Below are 25,424 nucleotides of genomic sequence, written 5' to 3'. Positions count from 1 at the left end.
TAGAAATACTATGAATAAAAAAGGATAGATAAATATAAAATCTGTTCAGAAGCAGGTCATGAGTATATGTGGTGAAGCTGTTACTATTTCTCAACCATGACTAGAAGACTATTAGGACAAGGTTACTGGCCGGGACAATTAACTTGTGAACTGCTATACACACAAATTGGTTTGGGATTTTTTTGGGTAGGGTGAGGATCACTGAGGAGGGTGCATTTTTGAAAGCAAAATTTTGGTGTAGCATGTTGTGAATTGTGGGCGCTAATATTTGGGACAGCATTATATGTAATATTTAAATATTTCACAATCAATGTCCCTTTGCCATCAGACCACCCCACATGCCCCTTCTTGTCCCCTCAGTTCACTCAACATGCCATCGGACCACAACTCATCCTCCTGCAGTGCCCGTCAGACAACACATGCATGCCCCTTTAGTGCCCCAAAAAGTAACTGGACAGAGCTGTCTGTAGTCCTCCAGCAGAGAGAGAGAAACATTGGCCAACTGAGCAGACATGCTGGCTGCGGCAGTGGATCAGTAGGGTTATGCAGAGGCATCGGGGCTCTCTGCCAAGTCCCCTGTGCGGAGTGTGTTATTGGTTTATGTGGTCCGGGAATACATGCAGGAGGCGAGCAGTGTCCACGTCAGTGCTTTATCCAATCGGCCTGGTGCTCCCTAAAAGGGCAGGGTGCATTTTTCCAACGGCTAAACTGGCAGGTGGCGGCACCCTGCTATAACACCCTAGTGGGAAATATAGCAATTTTTATTTACACATACATTTTTTAATTGGATAGAGCATCTCAACATACTGAGGGACAACATGCCACAATGTCTTCCCTTTTTTTGGTAGTGTTTTGGTCTTACCTTATTAGCAGGGATGAGAATGTATGGAGAAGCTACTGTACAACTATTACCATTTAAATTGAGGGCCTTCCATTCAATAAATTCACTGGTGGGTCCAGCCACTCAAACCACAAATCTTGGAAGCTGCTCTCCACATTGCAATTAATAAAACCAGGCAGCAGGTACACCGGTAGGGCAGTTCCAATCTAAGATGTGAGAGGATCTGTCCTTCTGTAACTTCAGAGGGTCTAAGTGGTTGGAATGCATCACAGAAACCCCTGATCACCATTGAATTTATGGTTTAGATGTGAAGTGTTTTTTTTTTTTTTTTTTTTTTTGCCTCAACTGGATTGGAATATTTAGAGAGAACTTCCCATTCCACAGGAACCAAGTGGTCAATGGCTTGTCTGAGGAACATGAAGGCAAAATTAATTCTGTACCACGGCCATTCCGAAATGGTGTCTGAGACATGAGTTTCCACTACAATTGAAGAAAACATTAATTTGTGGTAGAGGCAAATCTCGTTCCCTTACTAGAGTTTAGACCCTTACAGAAACCATGCAAAAGTGGATTTAAGTTGGCTTAAATGAGACTTGCTTTTCTTTGTATGCAATGAAGTTTATGTATCTGTGTCCTCTGATTTGCCTCAATACCGCAAACCTGTTTTTAATTTACATAGAATTTGGAAGGAAAGAACCATTTGGCCCATCTAGTCTACCCCTTTTAGGTTTAGATTATTTGGGTTAGGGCTGTTTGGGTGTTAGGGTTAGAAGCAGGTATTGAGATTAGGTTTTAGGGGATTGAAGTTAAGGTTTATAAAGGGATTAGGGGATAGTATTTATTATTATTATCCTTTATTTATATGGCGCCACAAGTGTTCTGCAGGGCCGTACATAGAACTAATAAGTGAACAAGAAACAAGTAACTTACAGTATATTACAATGCAGGACAAGGACACGATTTATATACATTGCTGCAATAGCGATTAAACATTCACAATAAGCAGCAGGGAGTTGGCAGTCACGTGTTAGGTGCCCTTATGGGGAGTAAAGAGTCGAAGAAAATTGAAAGAGAAGCACATGAGGGAAGAGGTCCCTGCTCGTGAGAGCTTACATTCTAAAGGGGAGGGGCAGACAGACAGGCGTGACACAGAAGGGGAAGATGGCAAAGGAAAGAGCATGAGGTGGGTTAGGATGAGTGCTGGAAGGCCTTGATGAAGTAGTGGGTCTTGAGAGCCCATTTGAAGATTTGTGGAGAGGGAGAGCATTCCAAAGGTAGGGAGCAGCACGGGCAAAATCTTGGATGCGGGAGTGAGAGAGGAAGTAATCAGTTGGCAAGAGAGGAGGCATGTATTTGTTGAGCGAAGTGGACGGGCGGGATTGTGAAGGGAGAGAAGGTCAGAAATGTAAATGGGAGAGGATTTGGTGAGGGCGTTGTAGGCGAGTGTAAGAACCTTGAATTGGCATCTGAAGGGGAGCCAGTGTACGGCTTGAAGGAGAGGGGAAGCAGATGTCGAACGTCTGGAGAGGAAGATGGGCCGAGCAGCAGCATTGAGAACTGATTGTAGTGGAGAGAGGTGAGAGACTGGAAGGCCAGCTAGGAGAAGGTTATAGTAGTCCAATCTGGAGATGACCAGTGAGTGGATGAGGGTTTTAGTGGCATCCTGGGCGAGGAAGGGTCTAATCCTGGAGATATTTTTTAGGTGGAGACGGCAGGACTGCGAGAGGTGCTGAATGTGTGGTTTAAATGAGAGGGAAGAGTCTAGGGTAACTCCAAGACAGCGTACTTTGGGGCTAGAGGTGATAGTTGTGCCATCAATAGATAATGAGATTGTGGGAAGTGAGATTGTAGAAGAGGGTGGAAAGATGATCAGCTCAGTCTTAGACATTTTAAGTTTAAGAAAGCACTGGGACATCCATGAAGAGATAGCAGAGAGACAGTTGGAGATACGGGTAAGGAGCGAGGGGGAGAGCTCAGGGGTGGAAAGGTAAATTTTAGTATCAGCATAGAGATGATATTGGAGGTCAAAGGAGTTTGAGTTCACCTAAAGAGGATGTATATAGGGAGAAAAGGAAAGGTCCAAGAACAGAAGCTTGGGGAACTCCTACTGTTAGTGGAAGTGGGGGGGGGGGGGGGGGGGGAAGAGGAGTCATGAGAGGACACAGAAGGAACGATCAGAGAGGTAGGAGGAAAGCCAGGAGAGGGCAGTGCTACGTAAACCAAGAGAGTGAAGGATTTGCAGGTGGAGAGGGTGGTCTACAGTGTTATAGTATTAGTTAAGGGATAGTGTTAGAGCAGGGGTCTTCAAACTTGGCCCTCCAGCTGCTGTGGAACTACACATCCCAGCATGCACTGCCACCTTTTTGATATAACAGCATGCTAAAACTGTGCAGTGCATGCTGGGATGTGTAGTTCCACAGCATCTGGAGGGCCAAGTTTGAAGACCCCTGTGTTAGAGTATTAGGGTGGAGGTTAAGGTAGGTGGACAGATACTCACGTCCAGGCCCCTGAGATCCAGCTGGGGAGAATGTCCAGGATGACGTGCAGGAGCCATAGGGTGTTTAGTAAGTAGTAACCAGGATATGGAGAATGCAGGGGTTTAAATTGGAGAGAGGCAAAAGTGCACTTTCTTCAAAGTAGTTTCACAGTATTAGAGATTTCAGGTGGACTTGTAACCCTGCTGTTTTTGTCCTGTATAACTTATAATACTTTAAATGTAATTACACTTATAAAATTAAAAAAACACTTTGAAAAGAAAAAAACACAGCAGCCTATTACTGGCTGCAACCTATACACTGTTTAATAAATAGTGGTACATATGTTTGCTCCCACTACCAGACTACCAATAACAATTTCACAACAAACAAAAATGAATTAAAAGCCATGCCTTAAATAGAGTTGGCAATAATGCCAATTTACGTAAAATAATCTTGAAGGTTCTATACCATCTTCCATGCTTTTTGCAGTATACATGCTACCACTGGGTGAAATAATCAGACCTCATGGCCTGGTCTACCACTGCTATGCAGATGATACACAACTGTACCTATTTTTTGCTCTGGGTACTGAGAACCCAATAACAACCCTAAATGGCTTCGTGGCTGATCTCTAGGAGTAGATGAGTGCCAGTTTGCTGCAACTGAATACTGATAAAACAGGTCTTTATTATTGGAGCTCACGTTCAAAGGACAAGACTGCAGCTTAGACAACCACCTGGACTTACTAAACGTGTGAAATCTCGGCATTGGCCTGGATGGTGGTTTCCCACTTAAACATCAAGCTTCAGCCACAATCAAATCTTCACTCATTCATCTGAGGAACATAGCGAGAATCAAGCACTTGACTCCCTCAGAGGGTGTGCCTAAAGTCATGCATGCATTTGTTTCATCACACCTAGACTACTGCAACGCCTTCTACCTGGGTCTCCCAGGTAAAAGAACTGCACCCCTTGTAGCTGGTACAAAATGCAGCGGCCAGGCTGTTAACTAACCAGCACCGTTCCAGCCACGTAACACCAATTATCTACACTCTTCACTGGCTTTCTGTAAGATGGCAAATCTATTGGCTTACTGACTTAAAAGATCTTACTGATCTTAAAAGATTGGCTTACTGACTTTTGAAGCCATGTATAACCAGGGTCCACTTGTGTAAATTATTTGGAGACATTGTTATAGGAGGAACTTCCAAGCGTTTATTATCGAAGCTAATCACATATGTTATCAATGCCAGTGCTCTGGTTAAAATGACACCGCTTGAGAGCTTTCTGCACCCATTCTATACGCAGAGAGCTGGCGATTATTTATATTCGTTTTAAACAGCGGAAATCTGTTTGTTCTTTTTTGTGTAACCTTATTGGGGATTTTTGCTTGTTTGGTAATCGCATTGCATTTCTGCCTCTGTTCAGAAATGTTTTGTAGGGATGAACGTCGGAAGCGTGACATCGAATGGTTGTCGGGGTTCCAACATCAAATCCAATAATACTTTGCCTACTAGTATTCAGAGCTTTGCACATGTTTACATTAGGTTAGAAGTGGTGTTCGCAGCTACATCCGATGGCTGACAACCATTGAATAGCCACAGTTCAATGGGAAAAGTACTTCCATTGAATCGGGAACATCGATGGTTGCTAACCATCGGCTTCCGATGGCCATCTCTAATGTCTCGCCCTAAACGCTGCTTACTGCACATTGAATTTATCACTTCTCATTGTCCTTAGCAGTAGTACAGGTAATATAAATCCACTCCCTTTAGTATAAAGCACATGCATTTTCATAAACCACACCCACTTTACTTTTGCCTAAAGCTTATGGCTTCTCAAGCTTTCTCCTATGCAAGTATAACGCATTTAGACGTTTGTGACCCTCAGGGCCATTCCAGTGTAGGAGGCGTGTTTTCACTATGTTCGCCGCTAAATTTAAAGTAGCATTTAGTTAAAAGATAAACCCAGCCTTCTATATAATTGCCAAAGTCGCTGCGAACACGCCGATCCCTTAAACTCTGAACCTATTACAAAACTCTTCTGCTATTCTTGAGTAAAAACTCCACACTTATTACTCTACTGCCCATTTTTCCTTTAAGCCACACCTTTTAGTCGCTGCATTTTTATCCTGACTACTACAGCATGATGTCCTGCAATATTTTCAGCCAAAATTAATGTATATATTACCTCCTGCGCTGACCAGCATATTGTGCAACTAAAGAATTTAAGGTTAATACTTTATTTCCTGTGGGTTTTTTTTTTTTTTTTCTTTCAAAGTCTATCTAAACTTTCTTTGCTAGTCCCAAAAGTGAGGGAATTGACCTGTACGAAGACACACTTTTTAATGTGTTAATTTTATTTTCCCTAAAATATTTATGGCCTTCATAAGCTTTAATGCCATGTAAAATTGAATGGGGTCTGTGGAAGCTCTCATTAAGTAAAACGTAGTCTGTTCTATAAGGAACTTTGAAAATATATATTTTTTAATACTTTGTTAAAGCAGCAATCCCATGTAGTTTTGTTTTAAAAAAAAAAAAATCACACCTAAAATAGCATTTTTTAGAAGAGTTTTATTTACCAGGTCTTCCTTGGTCTGTTTTACTAATAATGATTTATAATTTGGCAGTGTCATGGATTATGATGGCAACCCCAGTCATATGGCTTTAATATTGCCCTGAGAGGCTTTGGAATGCCCCTCTGAGCTCTGTCATGTAAAATTATATATGTCTTCACCTCAGACCTCACATGACATGGTGAGAGCATTCAGCCTGTCTTAGCAATGAGCAGCCATAATTTGTAACCACCAGAGCGCTTTGAATTCATAACTATCCTACAAGTCCTTACTAGATACATGCTTAAAGGCTACTTAAATAGCTATTTGAAGTAAAGAAATCTTATGTGGGATTGCTGCTTTAAAGATCTTGACTGTACTTTTTAACCCTCACTATTTAACACCCATGTGTTTGATCCTAAAACATAATGGCCCTGTTGGTGTCGGTGATGGAAACACCAATATATAATATTGATCCTGGGAAAGGGATGTCATTAGTTGGTGTATTTTGTAGTTACTCATGCCGGCGATGTTTGAGGAATCCACGGATAGACTTCAGAAGGATTGTGCCAAAAAGATATTCACACCCAAACAACCAGTCTAATGATTTCACATTGGCGCTTTATTTTCTCACAGTGCATTTTTAAATTATCCCATTGACCTGGGAGGCACCTTCTTATATAGAGCTTTCTCACATTATAGCTCAGCTTATCAGCAGAGTGGGCTTTTCAGCAACGTGGTGTCTTCACTCCTAGAGCAGTGATTTTAGTATGTTGCCCAGGAGAGAACATGGCATAAGGAGGAACAAGCTTTAATAAATGCCTTCTAATTGATCAAGGGGCAAATTATTTTTATTTGCATAAGTGATGTACAATAAATCATGTAATAAGAAAATAAAAAGCCACTGTAGAACTTGACATGCTCTTTCTAGCCATAGACGTTAGACAAATTTATACTATAAATATATTGACCACCGCACACACCCCAGTGGTTGCGCCAACATATAGGAAAATATTTTAATAACTCGCCAATCCCAAAACAAGCGACTCCATTTCTATTATAGCCACTAAAAACAGGCCATATAAAGATTGTAAGCTTTATTGGGTTTGGTACATAGACTGTCAAAATATAGATACTATGGGCGCAATTCAATTGTTTTGGCCCCTCACACCTGACAGAGCTATTCAATTGTTGCACCTGTCGGGAGCTAACAGCTGGTGGCGTTGGCATCTCAGCTTGCACCCCCGGGGGATGGCGAGCTGAAATGTGCGAAAAGTGACCCGTTTGGGCGTCCAAAAGGCACTTTTCACGATCGCGCCCAGTACTTTGGTCAGATGTAGCGTTTTACGCGCTTAAACCCGACCTCTTTGGGTGCGATCGACGCAAAGATCTGCATCAATTGAAATAGCGCCCCTTGATCTCCCTTGACTTTAGATGAATTGCTCTCTATAATGTCGACAGGTACAGTATTTACACAACTAAAAGGTCAACATGGACTATAGTTTGACAATCAAGATGCCGAGAGGGACATAATGTAGACAGGTTGAAATGTTGACCCTTAAATAATAGACAAATCATAAGGTCGATACCAAAAAGTCGACAATCAAAATATAGACAGTTACAATGTCTACAACCAAAATTAGACACACTTAAAATGTCGACAGTCACAAACCAAGTATTGTACACCTTTTATTAAAAAGAAAACCCTCCCCCACACATCCATCATTTACTAATTTAATGCTCACAAAATACAGTAATCAAGTCCTCTTTGGTCCATGTAGACATCACCGGTCTTGGCAAAATAATAAAATAATGGGTGGTCTTTATATCACTTGGTTATCCTCCTACAAACCACTATCTCCTTTTAAAAATATCTCTGGCTGTGTAAAAAATGGCTGCGAGAAATACAGTACACAAGCTGACAACTCTTAGCATAGAGACAAGCGGTGGCACTCCAGCTGCTGTGAACTATACATCCCAGCATGCCCTGCTGTTAGTGGTAGGCAAGCTGCAGTCAGAAGATAAAGGTGAAATGGTAAATAACCAGTATTCGTAGAGCTTGCCACAGTGATTTATGTAAAAAAAAATTGATGGTTTTGTTGCTTTAGGTCTAATTAGCCTATAAATATAACTTGCCTATTGTCTAAATATAATTAATTTTTTTCCTTACATGCCCCTTGAAGCCCTATGTAAACCGCATACTCAAGTGGTTTCATTGTAAAATATATCCATTGGCTTTAGATTTTTATCGATGAAGTGGCATGTTAAATTATGCTATCTGAATATCAACTGTTTAAAGTTATGCAAATAAAATTATTACATATACTGTAATTGAGGGTTTTTGTTTGCTTATTTTAATCTATACACTGTGATGCTAGTTGAATTATAAGGCAAACAATGAATCTTCATAAATCCTCTATTGGAAACTACCTGACTGCAGGAGGGCTTTACTGATGAGCCTTGCAGGGGGAACAGTGATTCGGTCTTGGTCAAGAGCTTGTAATGCTCCCTAACACCACGTGGATCTTGTCAAGCAGTCTTGCGACATTACAACAGCACAAGACTTCTGCTTAAGCTTGGTCTCAATCCTGCAGGTTTGCTGAATTATATCAATATATGAGTGGTGTGGACATCAGATTTGGTTGTGCAATTGTTTGCATGAGAAACTGGCTGGCTGAATATTTTGTCTTAGTAAAGTTGCATACACACACAACGATTTTGTTACCAACTATTTTCTGTCAGATTTTTGAAAGTGTAATGAACGATTTTTTGAACTACAAACTATTTTTGTAACTTCCCTTAATGAAAATCGTTGAGTTGGTCAGTCATAATAAACTACAAACGGGAATGCGCATGAACGATAATCGTTCATCGTTATAAATCAGAAACTGAATGTGTTTTTGAATAACGTCATTATAGTTAAATCGTTAAAAAAAAAATCGTTACGCGTGTATGCACCTTAAGCGCTGCGGAATATGTGCGCTATATAAGTAACTGATAGTTACTAAGGCAAACTGTTTCCCCAGCAGATCTTCTTGATGAAGCCTCCACCTGCATAGTGATGAGTGGGATAAGGTTTTTATGAGGGGATCTTTTAAGTAAATTATAGGTTAACTGTTTAGTGGTCCTTTTTAAAAGCCATGTTCATTTTACTGTGACATTTAGTGCAAACTTACTTTATTTTTTGAGTTGCCAACATAAATCGCTGTGTTCTCAGCAGTTTAAATTTTCATTGCATATACGTTACCACAATTAGTGCCATACAGTGGTAGAGTATTTAACAAACACCTGCCATCAGGCAATAATAGTGGATATAGAGGAAGCATAATTCTACATTAGACACAATATGCAGAATGTATAACTGGTTTCATAAAGAACGTGTAGGAGGCCAGACACGCGTGCAGGGTGGTAGTAGGCAATGGGAAAGGAGGTCAAGCTTGTGAGATCATAGAAACTAATGAGGAGGGGAGAGGTGGACATTGTCATGGCGCGTACACATGTAGCGATTTAAATGCACGATCTGAACGATAACTATATCGTTATCGTTCATTTTTTGGTCCCTAACCTACCAACAACCTGCGATGCGCGGGCACGTATGAACAATAGCGATATCGTCCATCGACTGTGCATGCTGGCCAACCTGCTCTATATCGTGCAGGTTACTATAGTCGTTGGTGATGTGCTGGATGATCGATCACCCAGCACACCTGGGAGGGTGCAGCACGATCAGCCAGTGATATTGTATCGCTGGCTGATAGCTCCGTGTGTACGCACCATAAGAATGTGGGTGAATGGAGGGTAGAGAAGAGTAGTAGGTTTTTATGGATGATTGGAAGCTGGTCGGGGAGCCTGACTGGGCATTTGAAGCATATTCCAAGGGTATGGAGTGACATTGGGGTATGTGATGTTGTGACCAGTGAAAAGTTGATGCCTCTAGTCATTGGCACAGCAGAGGATATTTGGAGTGAGATGCGGGAGGAGAGGCTGAAGGATTTGTAGGGGAGGGGGGAAGCATTTTTCAAATTTGATTTTGTAGGGGAGCAGGTGTAGGGATAGGCAGAGATGGAAGGCGAAAGCATCATGGTGAAATAGGTAAAGAAGTAGTCGCGGCAATTAATTTAAGTATGTAGAGGCAAGTGAGACGCAGGCCTGGGAGAAGGAGATTGCAGTAGCTGAGATGGGATGATGGAGGAGAATTTTGGTAGCGTTGGAAGGAAGGGTACCACTAAGCAGAATACATGCAATGACTGCGGCTATAACTGCTGAAAGTTACAGCAAGGTAAAGTCTGCCTAATGATCTAGATCAGTGGTTCTCATCCCTCAGGTACCCAATAGGTCATGTTTTAGGATTTCTTTGTGTAAGAACGCAGGATCATCACTGACCCAGCAAAACAGATGAACTTACCTGTTCATGATTTAAGAAATCTACAATGCATGACCTGTTGTTGGTACTTGAGGACTGGAGTTGAGAACCACTGTTCTAGATACAAGGTTTTTATAGCTAGACGTAGCATTAACATTTAATCTACTCTTAGGGCCTGATTCAGAGCCGGACGCTCTGACCAGAGCGCTCGCTCTGAATCAGGGCCCTCCTCCATGAAAATGGAGCGGCCTCCTGGCCGCTCGCTTAGCTGTGGGGACCACCCACAGCATATGCGAGCGGCCAAAAAGATGGTCGCGATGGACTTGACCATCGCGACCATCGGACTTGCGACGGAGACCCTGCGGTAGGGTCTCCCTGCCGCAAGCCCTGGAGTGATTTTGGCTCTATCAGAGCCAAAATCACTCCCACTGACATCACTAGTGATGTCAGTGGGGCCGGCTTGAGACGGTAGGCGTTCCCATGGGAACGCCTCCGTCTGGCAGGCACGCCCCTGGCACGCCCACCAAAGGGGGGCGTGCTGTCAATCAACATCGACAGCACGCCCCCTTTGGTGCGAGACCCGGAGCCATGGGAAGCCCGTCGCTCCCCTGGTCTCGCGCATGCGCACGACGGAGCTCCCTCCGTCGTGCGCATGCGCAGTGGGGAACATCGACCCACTTGCGAGCGTACTGCTGCTCGCGAGTGGGTCTGAATGACCCCCTTAGTCTTTTGAGGCTTTTCCGATTTAAAATGTCATGGTCCAGTTTCCAAAAGAATACGGAAGATGTACCAAACCTAAAGAGTGAAGACGTTCCCCCATAGCAACCAATTTCCAAAAGAGTACGGAAGATGTACCAAACCTAAAGAGTGAAGACGTTCCCCCATAGCAACCGATCAGCTTCTACCTAGCATCTTATAGGATGTACTTGATAAATGGTAGCTATAAGCTGATTGGTTGCTATGGGCAACTTCTCCACTCTTTCGAAAATTTGATACGTCCCTCTAGGTCAATTTCTTCTAATACGTTGCATCAGTGCATGACGTTACATTGTGTGCTGCCTTCACCTGATTGTACATGTGTGATCCTTTAAAGGGAATCCTCAGCAATGCCTGTTTATACAAATAGAGGTGTGTGTGTGTATATATATTTTTTATATATATATATATATATTTATTTATATATATTTTTTTTTTATTTAAGAAAATCCAAGAAAGAATCGGCACTCAAGGGACACCAATGTGTAGCAGCAAAACCCAAGTGTATTAAATCATGGTCAACGTAACGTTTCATGGCATCAGCCCCTGCGTCAGGACACACTTGCACAAAACAAGGGACGTCCCTATTTTGTGCAAGTGTGTCCTGACGACATGGCTGTTGCCCTGAAACGTTACGTTGACCATGATTTAATACACTTGGATTTTGCTGCTACACATTGGTGTCCCTTGAGTGCCGATTCTTTCTTGGATTTTCTATGATATTGTTTAAATAGGACACCGGGACCAGCTGTATTGTGGATGTAGGAGTGCCTGCAGTTTCGGAAGTATATAGAGTTCCCACTAGGCTGTTTCAGCAGGGCGCCGTGCCCTATTTCTGAAGGGCAGAAAACACCCTGCCCTCAAGCGCGGCGCCCTGCTGAAACAGCCTGTGGGTTCTGTCCTCCACCCACGGGCCACAATGTCCCGCAGGTGGGGAAAACGACAGAGCAGAGGTCACCGCTGGTGAATGGATGCTGCGTGCATGCGCCCGGCAATCATTTGCAGTGACCGCGGCGCTTGGGGGCTCCCCAGCATGTCCGTAAGTGCTGGGCACGCCCCCAAGAGTGCCGAAAAGGGGACGCGTCATAAAGACGTGCCCCCTTTTCATTGCTCTCACCCCCTTTTTCTGCATGCTCTAGGTAATGTGCCGGGATGGAGGTACCTACACCTGTAGCATGATGGTCACCTAATTCCATCTTATACACCTTTATTGTGCTGTCAGTTTAGGTTGGCCTGTGTCCTTCTGTATGAATTTCATTATGATTTTTTGGGAGGCTGTAGCTAATGTTTAGCAAGCCAAAGCACTATCTGACAAGAGTTATCTGCACATGGCAGGTGTCACATGTCCGTATGGTGCATTCAGTGTTTTGTGCTTACATATAGGATACAGGTGTTTAAAATTGTATCAAGACAAGACCTAGAAAGTCTTATGTGCAGTCACTATATGCAGCAATCACCGTCAGACTTGGAGCATCACATTCACAGCAGCTTCTTACCTCCGGGATCAGAAGAAGAGTATTACTTTTTTATTGTATCCTCTCCATGATTGATGATCCTGTTTATACAGCGTGAATGTAACCATTATGTTTTTGCACTCTACTGTTCTGACTCCCATCACTTGTCAGTGTTTTGTAAACCTCATGCAAAAAAAGAACTAAATACAATCTGTTTACACTAAAGGCTCTTTTAAAAATCTGCCTCTTTGTTTAGCACAGTATTTGTTCTAGTCTGGTCAGCCAGTTATTTTTAGGTTAGCAAACCTTATTACCATTTTATTTATTGTAGGCTACGTTGACAATGACCAGTCATGTACTTTTGTTAGACACAATCATCTACATTTAAATGTCAATTTTAAATAAAACTGAAAACACAATAGAACTGCCTAGCATGTAATAAAGGCTAACATAATCCTGGTCCTCCCTCACGTTATAACAATTTAATGTTGTAGGCTAATATCAAGCATTGGCCCAAGCCTGTCTTATGTTATAATAACAAAACTAAAAGATTAAGTATTTATCAACACTTGATATGGAAATTGATTTTTGTGTTTCCCAAGTCCTGCTATGGGTGGGATTGCATATAATATAACTGTGTACAGTTATTATAGTAATATAACTTGTTGTTTCTTTTTTTTTTTCCATGCTTAGAACCGTGTTTCCCAACTCCAGTCCTTGGGAACCCTCTAATGGGGCCCATCCATCAGAGATGGATTGCCGCGATGCTGCAACCTGACATCGCAGAAATCCAACCTGTTGGATCTTGACGATCGTGATAAAAAAATTATCGTGATCGTCAAATTTTTGCCATTTAACATGTCAAATGTCAGCAATCCGGCGACGGATCGCTGACCATCGATGGTGGGCTATCGGAAATTTCCAATGGGCGATCAGAAATTTCCGATTGCATCCCCGCATTGCGACAATCAGTCGCTGATGTATGCGCACCTTAACAGTGCGTGTTTTGCAGATCTCCTAGTTTATGCACAGGTGTGTTCATTAATGGCTGACACTTTAAAACAGGGGTTCCCAACCACGGTCCTCAAGGCACACTAACAATCCAGGTTTTAGGGATAGCCTTAGTTGAGCAGAAGTGACTTAATTAGTACCTCAGTTACTTTGATTTAACCATCTGTGCACAATCATGGATATCACTAAAACCAGGACTGTTAGTGTGCCTTGAGGACCGAGGTTGGGAATCACTGCTTTAAAAGATCCGCAGGTGGAGCTAATTATGTTAGTGGTGATTCTGAGATTGGTAAAACATGCACTGTAAGGGCTATTTCACACACGTCAGTTTTCACTGGCCGGCGCAAACACTTTTTTTTTTTTTCTTGCCGTGTTTTTTATTGAATTATGTAAATTGGTCCTTTCAGACGACACGGCACGGTCGTCGTGTTACAGCCGGGAATATCCACTGACAAGGATGGCTGCTGTCCACGGTTTCAATGTTAAAGATTGGGGGGGAAACACACGGCACAAAACCGATTTGTGTGTGAAAGGAAAATATCCACAGGAATAAAAACGCCTGGTTTAACAGCCTGCAGGGTTTTGTCCTCCACCCATGGGCCACTGTGTCCCGCGGGTGGGGAAAACTGCAGAGCAGCGATCACCGCCGGTGAATGGATGCCGGGCGCATCCGTTCACAGTGACCGCGGCGCTTGAGGACTGCCTGCATGTCCGTAAGTGCCGGGCACACCCCCAAGAGTTCCGAAAAGGGGATGCGTCATAGACATGCCCCCTTTTCATTGGTCACGCCCCTTTTCGGGCGCACTCTAGGTCCGGCACCCTGCCTGCCGCCTAACCTAGAGTGAACACTATAATGCTTACCTTTGCAGCCTCACAGCACAGGGGTCATGGGTTTGACTCCAAACAGAGCCCTATATCTGTGGGGTTTGCCTGTGCTTGTGAGAGGTTCCTCCCGGTGCTCTGGTTCCTCCGACAATCCAAAAACATTCTGCTGGGTTCATTGGATTCTGACAAAAGATTAACCCTAGTGTATATATGTATCCATATGATGGGGAATATAGATTGTAAGCTCTACTTGGGCAGGGACTTGTGAATGACTAAACATTCTCTGTAAAGTGCTGTGTAATATGTGTGCGCTATATACATAACTGTTAATAAATACTCCCTGTTCTCATGAACTACTGCTCCATTGGGAATTATTTCTGTCTTAATCATAACACTGGCCCTTATTACATATGTCTAAAAAACGCTTAGATGTTTTCATTGGTAGGAATATTCTGTTGTATAAAGCATACTTGGAAGAAGCAAAGACAATACGTAAACAATATAGACCCAGACCTGGTTTTCCCCACAGCTGAGTGTGTGTAACTTACAAGGCAGCGCATCTCTCTTCTTAATCTTCTCCTTCTACTGAGTTGCAGTTAGAGATCACAAAAACAAAAAATAAATGTTACATGTGGGTGTAAAATGTGGCTATAGAGCTGCCAGTTTGCATTAGGTTATCATATTCCCCGATCAGCACCGTTTTATCCAATTGAACGCGATATTTTGCACACTCCTAAATAGTCATTTTGATGACTCGTGGTATAAGACGAGATGCATTTGTGCAAAGCTTGTCTGTATTACACCATAGGTGACTAATGTATTCTCACACTTTGACTTTAGTTGAATACGGTTATGTGGATACTGTTTTGGGATAGTAATGGTAAGTCAGTCATTTATAAAATAACCTCAGTATACAATAATAAAACCCTTGGGATCACTATCAGGCATGTTAGTGAATGTGGTGACTGCTGTTGGCCCATGTGCGCACGGATGTTGTAATTTCGGACAAGTGACAAATGGATAGATCTTGTCCAAATTGGCTGCCGACAATTTTTGCCCTCATTGTACAGTATGCTGTGGCTTGGAGCTTAAGCAATAGTTACATGTGTGGCCTGCTTAATACATACAAGGCCTGTGATTCCTGACTCCTAACATAAAGGGTTTGGATAGCTGTCGGCTGACCAAACGTTCCTTGGGTTGACCAGCCCTAGTAACAGTGGTTTTTATTATATGCTAGGAAATAAATGGCTGATCTCTTATTATCAATGGAAAATGTCACCTCTATACGTTATCATTTGCACTTTTTTTTGTCCCCCCTGTGGTGGGTGGAGCCTGGATATTATCTTAAACTAAATTACTGACCTAGGTCATATCTCACAACCTTACACTTACCAATAACAATGGGGTCAAAGCTATTAGTCCTGACGGGGGCTGTGAACAAAACTCTTGTTTCCGGGGGTACCGTAAGTGTGGCATATAGCCTCTTATGCACCACTAGGGGACTCGTGGCTTATAGAATTGACCCCCTAATCTCTGCTGCCCATTTGATGGAGGATGTAAACAATTTTACAATGTCTCAATAATGTTCTGCTGTTTATATTCCCCTAATATAAGTTGATAATGTGCTTAATTCTATAACACAGTGGACGCATCCTGTACCACAATGGACACTCTTTAAATGGTCATAAATGTAAGTTCATTTAAAAGCTGCTCATTTTAATTTTCAATGAATTTCAAGTTTGCTCATTTTTAACTTTAGTTCAAAGTGATAGAACGGCAATCAGATCTGATCCCTTTTTTTCTTCAGTGCTCTGTTCATTGTAGGCAAATGATCCATCCCTTGTGTCACATGTACCCTATGAGGCATGAGAATCTGTATGTCAGATGATAGGCCATTTAAACTGAGGTGCACACACGGCTGTGCTTGTGTTGCATATGAGACCAGTGCCCACCTAAATGCAGCAAGTGATGCTATACAGCCACAGCCACAAAGATGACCTGGTACTATTGCATATGTAGTGTAGCGCTCGGCTTTTTAATGCTTCATCATTGTCTAGTACAAGGGTCTCAAACTCACGGCCCTCCAGCTGCAGTGGAACTACACATCCCAGCATGCACTGCTACTGTTTTGCATTTAGGGCATGCTAGGATATGTAGTCCCACAACAGCTGGAGAGCCTCGTGTTTGCCACCCCTGGTCTAGTACAATGCAGTTTAGCATCTCATCACTGGAGTAATCTCTATGAAGGGCTGCACCATGACATGAGTAGACAATGGTCAACATGGAAGTGAAGACGATGAAGTCTGCGGCTGAAGTTTAGGGACTTGTAACGAAGTCCTGTGAAGAGCATCAGACCAGCCCGACCCAGAGCACTAAATTGACCATACTGTAGGTCACTACAAAATTTAGGTTAGTTCCACTACGTGTGCGTTATGTGCAAGGAAAATAAAAGGGTACAAATGACAAGAACCTATGTAGGGAAGACTTATACACGCACACACAGATGTGTAACCTACCACAGCACCTTGGTCCGAGTGAGGTCTCTGTGTCCCTGAGTATGGATCCCTCAAAGTCTCATCCACGGAAACTGAGGTTATTTTTATTGCCGATTTTGTTAAAAACTAAAAAACAAACGGGATATGTATAAAATAGAGGCATACACTGTAGACAATATAAATGTAAGTGTGAAAGGAAAGGGTTCTTGCTCATGAGAGAGCTTGCATCCTTAGAGGAAGTGTACGGCTGAAACAAGTGAATGTGGCTGCCATATAGCAAACAGGTTGTTCTAGAAGTTAATATTCAAACTTGAACATTTATTTTCTAATGAAGACACTATGGGGGGAATTCAATACAATGCAAATTGAATAGCGCTATTCAATTCAGTGCGCTGTTATGTTGGAGAATGCCCGTTGTCGAAACTTAACAAGGGGTTAAGGTGTGCGTACTGGCATTCTCTGACTAAAGTTCCGGGCGCGCGGCTGTTAGCGCCGTGCTAAACAGTAAAACAGCTGCGCACCCGGCACTTTTTGTCGGATTTCTCCTCTCATCCCCAGGTGGGGTGCGAGAAGAAATCCTTTGCCCACCCAAACAGCGTGGTGTATTGAATAGCTTCGGGAGCTCCCTCCCTTAGCTATTCAACATCGCACTGAATTGAATCCCCCCCCTGAAGAGCAACTGTGCACCTGGACCAGCCATGTTGCATCGCAAGGGCTGCAAATACATTTATTTTTATTGCTTACAGGGTAAATACCGGCTGCTTTTGCTGGATAGCTTTACACTGCAGTTTTGAGCTGGGTACATATTAGACGATGTGTACCCAGTGCAACATCGGCAGGACCCGGCATTCGGTAAGTGCATACACACTTGCTCATGCCGGGTCCAATGGGGGGAGGGGTTGGAATTACTACGTGTCATGATGCATTCTGTGGTATGACATAGTTGGCAACATCCCCCATCGGCCCTGCAGTAGGGCAGACTGGCGATGTTGCGAACGACCCGCAGGAGCATGCATATCATGGGTACACACTAACCAATGTACTCACGATGTCGCTCCGATCCGTGGGATCGGATTACATCGTCTAGTGTGTACCCAGCTTTACAGTTTAGCTAGGACATGCCCATCCCAACTCTAAAGCTGGCCACACATCTAAAGATTTTCTGTCCAACCATCAAACTAGTTGATTGGTTGGAATGAAAATCTGGTAAGGAATGAAAGCAAATGACAATCAGCAAATGCCGGAAAATGGACAAAAACCTGTTTGAACAAATTGTTTAGATCAAACATTTAAAAAACTTGTCTGACCATTTTCATCTGTTTTCTGGCATTTAGGAGCAAATTGCTGATCATCAGTTACTCCCATACGTTACCAGATTTTCATTCCAACCAATCAACAAGTTGGCTGGTTGGATGCAAGTTGGTCTAGTGTGTGGCCAGCTTAACTCTCTGCACAGTTTCCATCTGCATTGCAACATGACTTTGCCAAGGTTTGAATCTGCTCCTGTTTTTTTCCTTTGTTCCCAACCCTGTGATTTTCTGTATGAACTGCATTTTAAAGGGTCATTGAACGGCAACCATTCAAGACACTCATGCGTCTCGGCAAGCCATATTATTAGTGGCCAGAAGAAATATGCAAATGCACTCGTGATGTCATCAGCACTAGCAAGCTGCTCAGGATTGGCTGACTGCAAAATGCACCGCCGATGCTTCTTAACTAATATTTATTTATACAGAATCAGCATATTCTATTGGACTTTATAATTGGGAACAGGACAGTAATAAAAGGAGACTGGGTAATAGCACAGAGACACAGAGAGGTTAGAGAGCCCTGCTCTCACACACTTACAATTTGTCATCGATTTCTTCATTGCTCACGTGTTATCCTTATGACATATTATGCTTTTTTTGTGTCTGTGTTTTAGATCCCCACTATAGACAAAATAATAATGGATTCGAGAGCTGAACGAAGATGAGGGTGGGGCTGGGTACCTTTTGCCATTAGGCCTCATTCTCCTAGAATTGTATCATATTGACCCTACCCTCCTGCCCATGGACCCCCTGATTCCTAGTAGCCTTTCCTTCATCTTACCCAATGTGGGCAGGGAGAGCCACCCACTCTTCCAGGAGTCTGGGGGACTCCCCCAAATTTCAGGAGTCTCCCAGACGTTTCTAGGAGAGTAGGCATGTATTTCTTAAGAAAAGCAAATGGGTAAAAATACGGGTGTATGAATGTATGGTGTAAACCACATTCTTAGGCGGCTGATGTAATACAGATGTTTACGACTCGACAGGGCCATTTATTGCATATGCCCATTTTGCGTCCAACTCTGCAGCACCCTATTGTGTGTAGCTATTGTCCAGCAAGGTAAATGAGTTCCGTTTTGGTCATTGAATTCTGTTCCGTGGGAATAAACCTAATTAAAGCCCTCAATCGTGTTCGTATGTGCAAACGTGGGGATAAATAACCATATTGGTGCAGAATGTTCAACCATCTTACCGACCCTTTGCAGAATAAGAACGCTGGGACAAGCTAAAGTGCAAGAGATTTCCTTTTTAATCAGCCGCTTCAACCGCTCCCCGTCTCGGGTCCAGTTATGTTTTTTTGGTTCTCTGTAGTCTTTTTAGTTGCTCTTCTTCCACTGTTGTCTCGTATTTGCAGAAGCTTAGTTGCTTGTTAATGGCTATATAACTCATTATGCATATTCGGTAGACTATGTAAACCTCCAAAGTCTAGGGACCTAGACAGTTGTGTTTCTGAAAACGGTGACCTGGAACAGAATGTGGTTCTTTTATTTCAGAACTGCATGTAAATGTCATTCTGTGTATATTGGTCATCATGTACTTGTGAATCTCTCTCTACAGCTGAAAATAAAGAGTCTGAGTACTAAATTTACACCATTCTTTGCCTACAGGTGGCGCTCTTTGAGGTCAGTTGGACTGCGGGTTCCAGGATCCAGATTTATTGCCTTCAAAGTGCCGTTGAAAGGGGTAAGAATGAGAAAGTTAACTTTCTGTAAATGGGGAGGGTTGAGAGAGCTTGCAAACGTGTATGTATGAAGGAATATCTGTAAGTTGACTATGTACCTGTATGCATGCATGCTGTGTTTATTTTTTTGCTTTTTTGGGGATACTCTGTTGTATGCATTTACCGACTGAACACTCATGCAGAGTGTGGAAGCTATTATACATCTTGTATCAACTTATAACTTTAGTGGACTACATGGCCTTTTTATCGCACGCAAAGTGGCTGTAGTCGTGGCCAGCCGCGGAAGCCAGATGTACCACCTTTATGTTAATGTGAGATTCTGTTTAGCTAATGCAAGGTTCCGTGCCACCCATTGATTTGTGCCAGTCGCCGCAACAGTTATCATTTGTATCTGCACATGCACCAGCCCCATGCTAGGTACATGAGACCCTTAGGGAACAGGCCTCCTTTCCCCATGCACACAGCTCAGTATAGCAAAGAGCTTTAGATACACGCCGTGCCTGTCCCACAAGTCAGGGCGGCACCGTGCGCTCGCATGATCACTGTCTGATATAACCAATTTCACAGACAGACCGATCCAGCCAAGTTCTGTCCAACTCAAAATAGGACTGACATACGCAAAGATGCCTAAATTTGCTTCTGCACATGTTCTCTACGCAAAGACTCGGCATTTGGGTTCGTGCACAGGGATCAGTCTGACTCCGAATCAGCCTTTATATGTGAACTACTAAATTATTTAACATTTTGATATTTTTCAATACAGTATATCACTTAGGAATAGTCTGTTTAAAAATATATTCGGTATCAGCAGCATTTCGAAGGTTCCCATATTCTTTAGTTATATAACAAGACCTAGTATCTATCAGGGGTGCAAAGTGAGCCAGGGGGGCTCGGTCCCGCGTCGGCGGTAGTATCTGTGTACAAATTATCTGGAAAAAGGCCCCTGCGGCCATATTCCTGGCGTTTTGCGCAGTATGGAGATCACCGGGAAAATGGCTGCCGCACAATTTCCGTGCTGACCTGCGCAGTAGACTTTGGCATAACACTAGAGTCTACTGCGCTGAGCGCTTTGCCGGCCACGGCTAGAGAGGAGTGGGCCCCGGACGGAGACTGCCAACGGGTCCCCTCCTCTCCTAATACGCCACTGAACAGGGCTACTAGGAAAAACAATTGCAAATATAGATGTAGAAGTCTCTGGTAATAATTATCACAACTTGATATATTTGCTATAAAAACTTTTACTGTTGAGGAATAATGTTAGTATGCAGAACAGAAGTGCATTGTAGGGAACCTTTTAAACCCTTGCGTGGCTTATAACCGAGAACAAATGATGATGCCAAGACTTCAGTGCTGTTCTCACATGTGAACCTTATGGCAATATGTACAAGATGCTTTTTCGTATTTATCAATTTGTTTTTTAGTGTCAGTGAGCCTTTAAACCTATGTACAATCTCATGATTTGGGCTATAGAAGGACCGTTCTGCTCTGACTCCTGTAATTCTAGGCCTTCTCTGCCTTTATCATGTTTAGAACATTGTCCTGACAATGACATGCTAATAAGGTTCGTCTTCCTTCCAGGCCACAAACCAACGTGTGACGCAAAACCAAAAGTTTACACCTAAAGATTTAGTAACCACTATTCGCGCCCAAAATGAAGAGCTTGGATTAATTATAGACCTGACGAATACCGAACGCTACTATACCACTAAGGTAAAGGGAACTGACTGCTACGTTGTGGATGGAGACAGCTAATTTATCATCGCCAATTTTTATTTTACTGTCCATTCTCTTTTTGTAAAGGATCTGCCTAGAAGTGTGCTGTATGTGAAGCTACACACGGCGGGACTCAAAATACCCGATGATGCCACAATTCACCAGTTCAAGAGAGTTGTGAGACGTTTTCTGGCTTCTAACGGCGATAATGGTAGGGATACCATATGCGTGTGCTAATGTTGAAGCTTTTATTATGGAAATCCATGTTTGGAAAACGAATGACTTGTGAATATTAACTCCTTTCCCAAATCTTGTTCATGTGTTGTATTATCTTGATGCAGGGTTCTACCAGAAAACATTCCTTTGTTCTGTCTCCACGGCTTTGTAAATAGAGCAGATTACATTTAGCAAATATAAATATCTCATTTTTAACTGCACGTGAACAAGTTGCTTGTATGGGCCTATTTTCATAGGTTACCAAACTCTGTCATCAAGACACTCTTAAGGTGGGTACACACTAGGAGGATTGATCGCCCTTCTGGACGATCCGCCATACTATCTGACGATTGGTAAGTGCATTCACGCTTACCAAATGTCGGGCCGATGTGTCGTGCCTGACATCGCAACTGGGCGGCCATTTACATGTGCCCGCCCAGTTGTGACTCAGTCACCCGTGGCCTCTGCAGCAAGTGTACGGGCGGACACACACAGCACAATGAGCCAATATATCTGCAGATATACGTAATTCACAACGTATAGCCAGTACACACTGGCCGACACACACGATATATTGGCCGTTTAATTGAACGGTCAATATGTCGGCCAGTGTGTACCTAGCATAACAGTTTTAAGAGTATCCATGCTTGACCACAGGTGACTTAATTAGTACCTCAGTCAATTTGATTTAACCAACTGTGCTCAACCATGGATATCTCTAAAACTTGAACTGTTGGGATACCTTGAGGACCACGTTTGGGAACCTCTGGCCTATTCTTATACAGAGGTTTTTTGTTTTTCTGTATTTCGCCTTCATCCACTAGGGGACACTGGAGCTCAAGACACTGGGGTATAGACGGTGGTTGAGTAGAGCCTGACACTTTAAATAAACGAAAAGTGTGACTGGCTCCTCTCCCTCTATGCCATATCCGCGCCAGTTTTAGAAATGTGCCCGAGAGAGCCGGTGCACATTGGACTGTCTCCAGCACTTTTGTTAATTTTTATTTTATTTATTGTTCTTTTACATTGAGGACAGGCAGACTGCTTGCTGTGGCATTCTGTCTGCTACGGGGGAGCCGCCGAGAAGGGGACCGCCATGGCTAGTGCAGCCTGTGTCCGGTGACCCTGAGGAGGGGGTCCAAACACTGGAGTCATTGGACCCGCCAGAGCTGACACTGGCTTGTGTTCGGGTTTTCCTTGCTGCCCTCTCAGGCCAGCTTCCCTGCTACAGCAGCCTGTAAGTATGACCACCGCTCTTGATACTCATCGCTGGGCTTAGTGACAGTGCGGTGCTTCCACGACTGTTGCATTCCGTTTCTGAGCTGCTGCAGATGATATCCAGAGCCAGGGTCCAGCAGGGGTCTGTGAGTTCCCTTAAGTGGTGGGGTGCATTAATTTTGTTATATCCTGATCCTCCTCCTCCTCTTGCTCTGCCTCCCTAGTATTTTCAGTTCTGTGGCTGTCATTGGAGGCTGATCTGTTTTTGTGCTTGTGTGTGTCTGTGTATATATTATGGCAGCTAAAGCAACAGACAGAAGTACTTCTCAAAAGCTGCTTGCTTGTTCTAAATGCAGAAAAAAGTTTGCGCAAACTCGCTCAGGCGGTTCCTCCCTTTGTGAGGCTTGCTAGTCAGACTGTTACGTCCTCCATGTTAAACAGGCCGACCACTGTTACGGCTGATTTGACGTCAGAACTGACTGTTTCTCACATAGAACGAGGAGCTACCAGGGACGGTCCTCGCTGCTCACTCTAGCGAACCTGCTTGGGCTCAGGGTTTAGCTTGGATAGTCTGGTCCACTTAATGGGGACCTCATCTAAATCCTCAGAAATCTTAGATGGTCAGCCTCCTAGAAAGAGGAACCTTCCAACAGTCCTGCAGGCAGAGGAGGAGTCAGAAGCAGATCACTCCTCTCAGGAGGAAGAATGTGAGCCACTGGAGTTTTCGGATATGGAAGTTTTCTCACAAGAACCTGAGGCGGCTACACAGGGTATTGAAAATCTTAACCTGGCGATTAGGGAGGTCCTTCATGTGTCAGATTCAGAAATTCCTGAATCAGTGGATTCCTCCTTATTTGGTAAGAAGCAAAAGTCCACTATTACTTTTCCTGTTTCTCTCCAGCTAGATGAGCAGATGGCGGCAGCCTGGAAATATCCAGATAGCAAGTTTCAGCTCCCACTGCATTTCTCTTGCTCTATCCTTTTCCCATAGATAACAGACTCCGCGTGTGGATTCTCGGTTTCTCGACCTATCGAAGATTACTACGCTTCCAGTCCCAGGTGCTTCGGCTTTGAAGGAAGGCACTGAGGGAAAATTGGAAACTACTCAAGTCCATCTATACTGCCTGGTGCATTACACAGACTGACCTTGGTCGGCTCCTGGGCAGTAGAATAGTGGGCTGAACAATTTTCGGAGGGTCTAAGATCCAGTACTCCGCAAGGGGATCTTATTTCGCCAATCATATTCAGGAATCGACTGTCTATCTGGGTGAGGCCTCCAGAGATATTGGTCAGGTAGGCAAGCAGACGCTGAGTCTTAAGCGCACTGTAGAAGTCCTTCTGTTTACAGGTGACATACTATTTTGTCCAGAGTTGGACAAGTGGATTTCTCTGGCCGCGGGAGCAAGAGTACCTTTTTGCCTTCCTAGACAGTGACTCCACGTCGTTCATTTAAAGATCGTTCCTTTCGGGCCCCCGATAAGTTACAAGGCAGACCAAGAGGTGCATCAGCAGTTTGATGAGGTAATTCAAGATGACACCAGGCCTCAAGTTACTATCATCCGGACCCCAAGCCAGCAGATAAGCCACTGGCATGACAGGCTCCCATCCCACCTGGGGGATCCCAAGGTGAGGTGGGTGCCTGCCTTTTGAAGTTCACTTAAGTTTGGTTCCACTCCTGTTCCGACTCTGGGGTTCGAAATCTAGTGTCCCAGGGTTACAAGATAGTTTGTGTTTTCTCCTCCAGTTTGGTTTTTCACCCCAGGTCTTCTGGTTGATTCCCTGAAACAACTGGTTTTGCGACAGGCAATCGAAGGCTGCTAAACTCCAAAGTTCTAGTTCCGGCTCCCCCAAAGGACTTGGGGATTCTACTCCAATCTGTATGTGGTTCCTAAGCTGGATTGGTCAGTCAGGTCCATACTGAATCTCAAATCCTTGAATATGTGCCTAGCCTTTCACAGATTTTAGATGCAATCCCTTCATTCGATTATTGCGGCATTGGAAGCGGCAGAATACATGGTGTCCCTGGACATCAAGGATGCTTATCTACACATCCCAATCTAGAGTCCACACCAGGCTATCCTCCGTTTTACAATCAAGGATTCTCACTACCAGTTTCAAGCCCTACCCTTTGGCCTATCGTCTGCTCCCAGAGTCTTCACCAAGGTCATGGTGGTGATAATTGCTCATCTTCGGGCTCAGGGTGTGAACGTTGTCCCCTATCTGGACGACCTACTCATCATCCAGCAGGGCTGGTTCATCAACTTCCAGAAGTCCCAACTAGTACCGTCTTCAGTTCCTGGGGATGATACTGGACGCATCCTTACAACGTGTGTTCCTTCCCCTGGCCAAGGTGCAAGCAATTCAGAAATTGGTCTGTTTGCTCTCAAGCCAAGGAGCATGTCAGTGCACCTTTTGCATTCGCCTTCTCCTGTCACAATGGTCAGGGTCACATCTTCAGATGCACCGTCTAGTAAGACACACTCCGCAGGCCTGCATTTCTCTGATCTGGTGGCT

General features: G+C 43.7%; 1 protein-coding gene across 1 annotated transcript in view; it reads left to right on the top strand.

Annotated features, from left to right (window-relative positions):
- The window catches only part of LOC148518891 (uncharacterized), a 41,617-nt gene that overhangs the window by 4,721 nt on the left and 11,472 nt on the right, over positions 1–25,424 (top strand). The window contains exons 2-4 of the mRNA XM_088476923.1: positions 19,690–19,765; positions 21,342–21,473; positions 21,564–21,687. Of these exons, the coding sequence (XP_088333049.1) occupies positions 19,690–19,765; positions 21,342–21,473; positions 21,564–21,687 (332 nt within the window). The remainder of the gene's footprint in view (positions 1–19,689; positions 19,766–21,341; positions 21,474–21,563; positions 21,688–25,424) is intronic.

Source organism: Taudactylus pleione, unplaced genomic scaffold, assembly GCF_031769625.1.
Source record: "Taudactylus pleione unplaced genomic scaffold, aTauple2 ptg000198l, whole genome shotgun sequence".
Lineage (NCBI taxonomy): Eukaryota > Metazoa > Chordata > Amphibia > Anura > Myobatrachidae > Taudactylus > Taudactylus pleione.
Note: the sequence above shows the minus strand (reverse complement) of the source record. Positions and strands in the feature narration are given on the sequence as shown.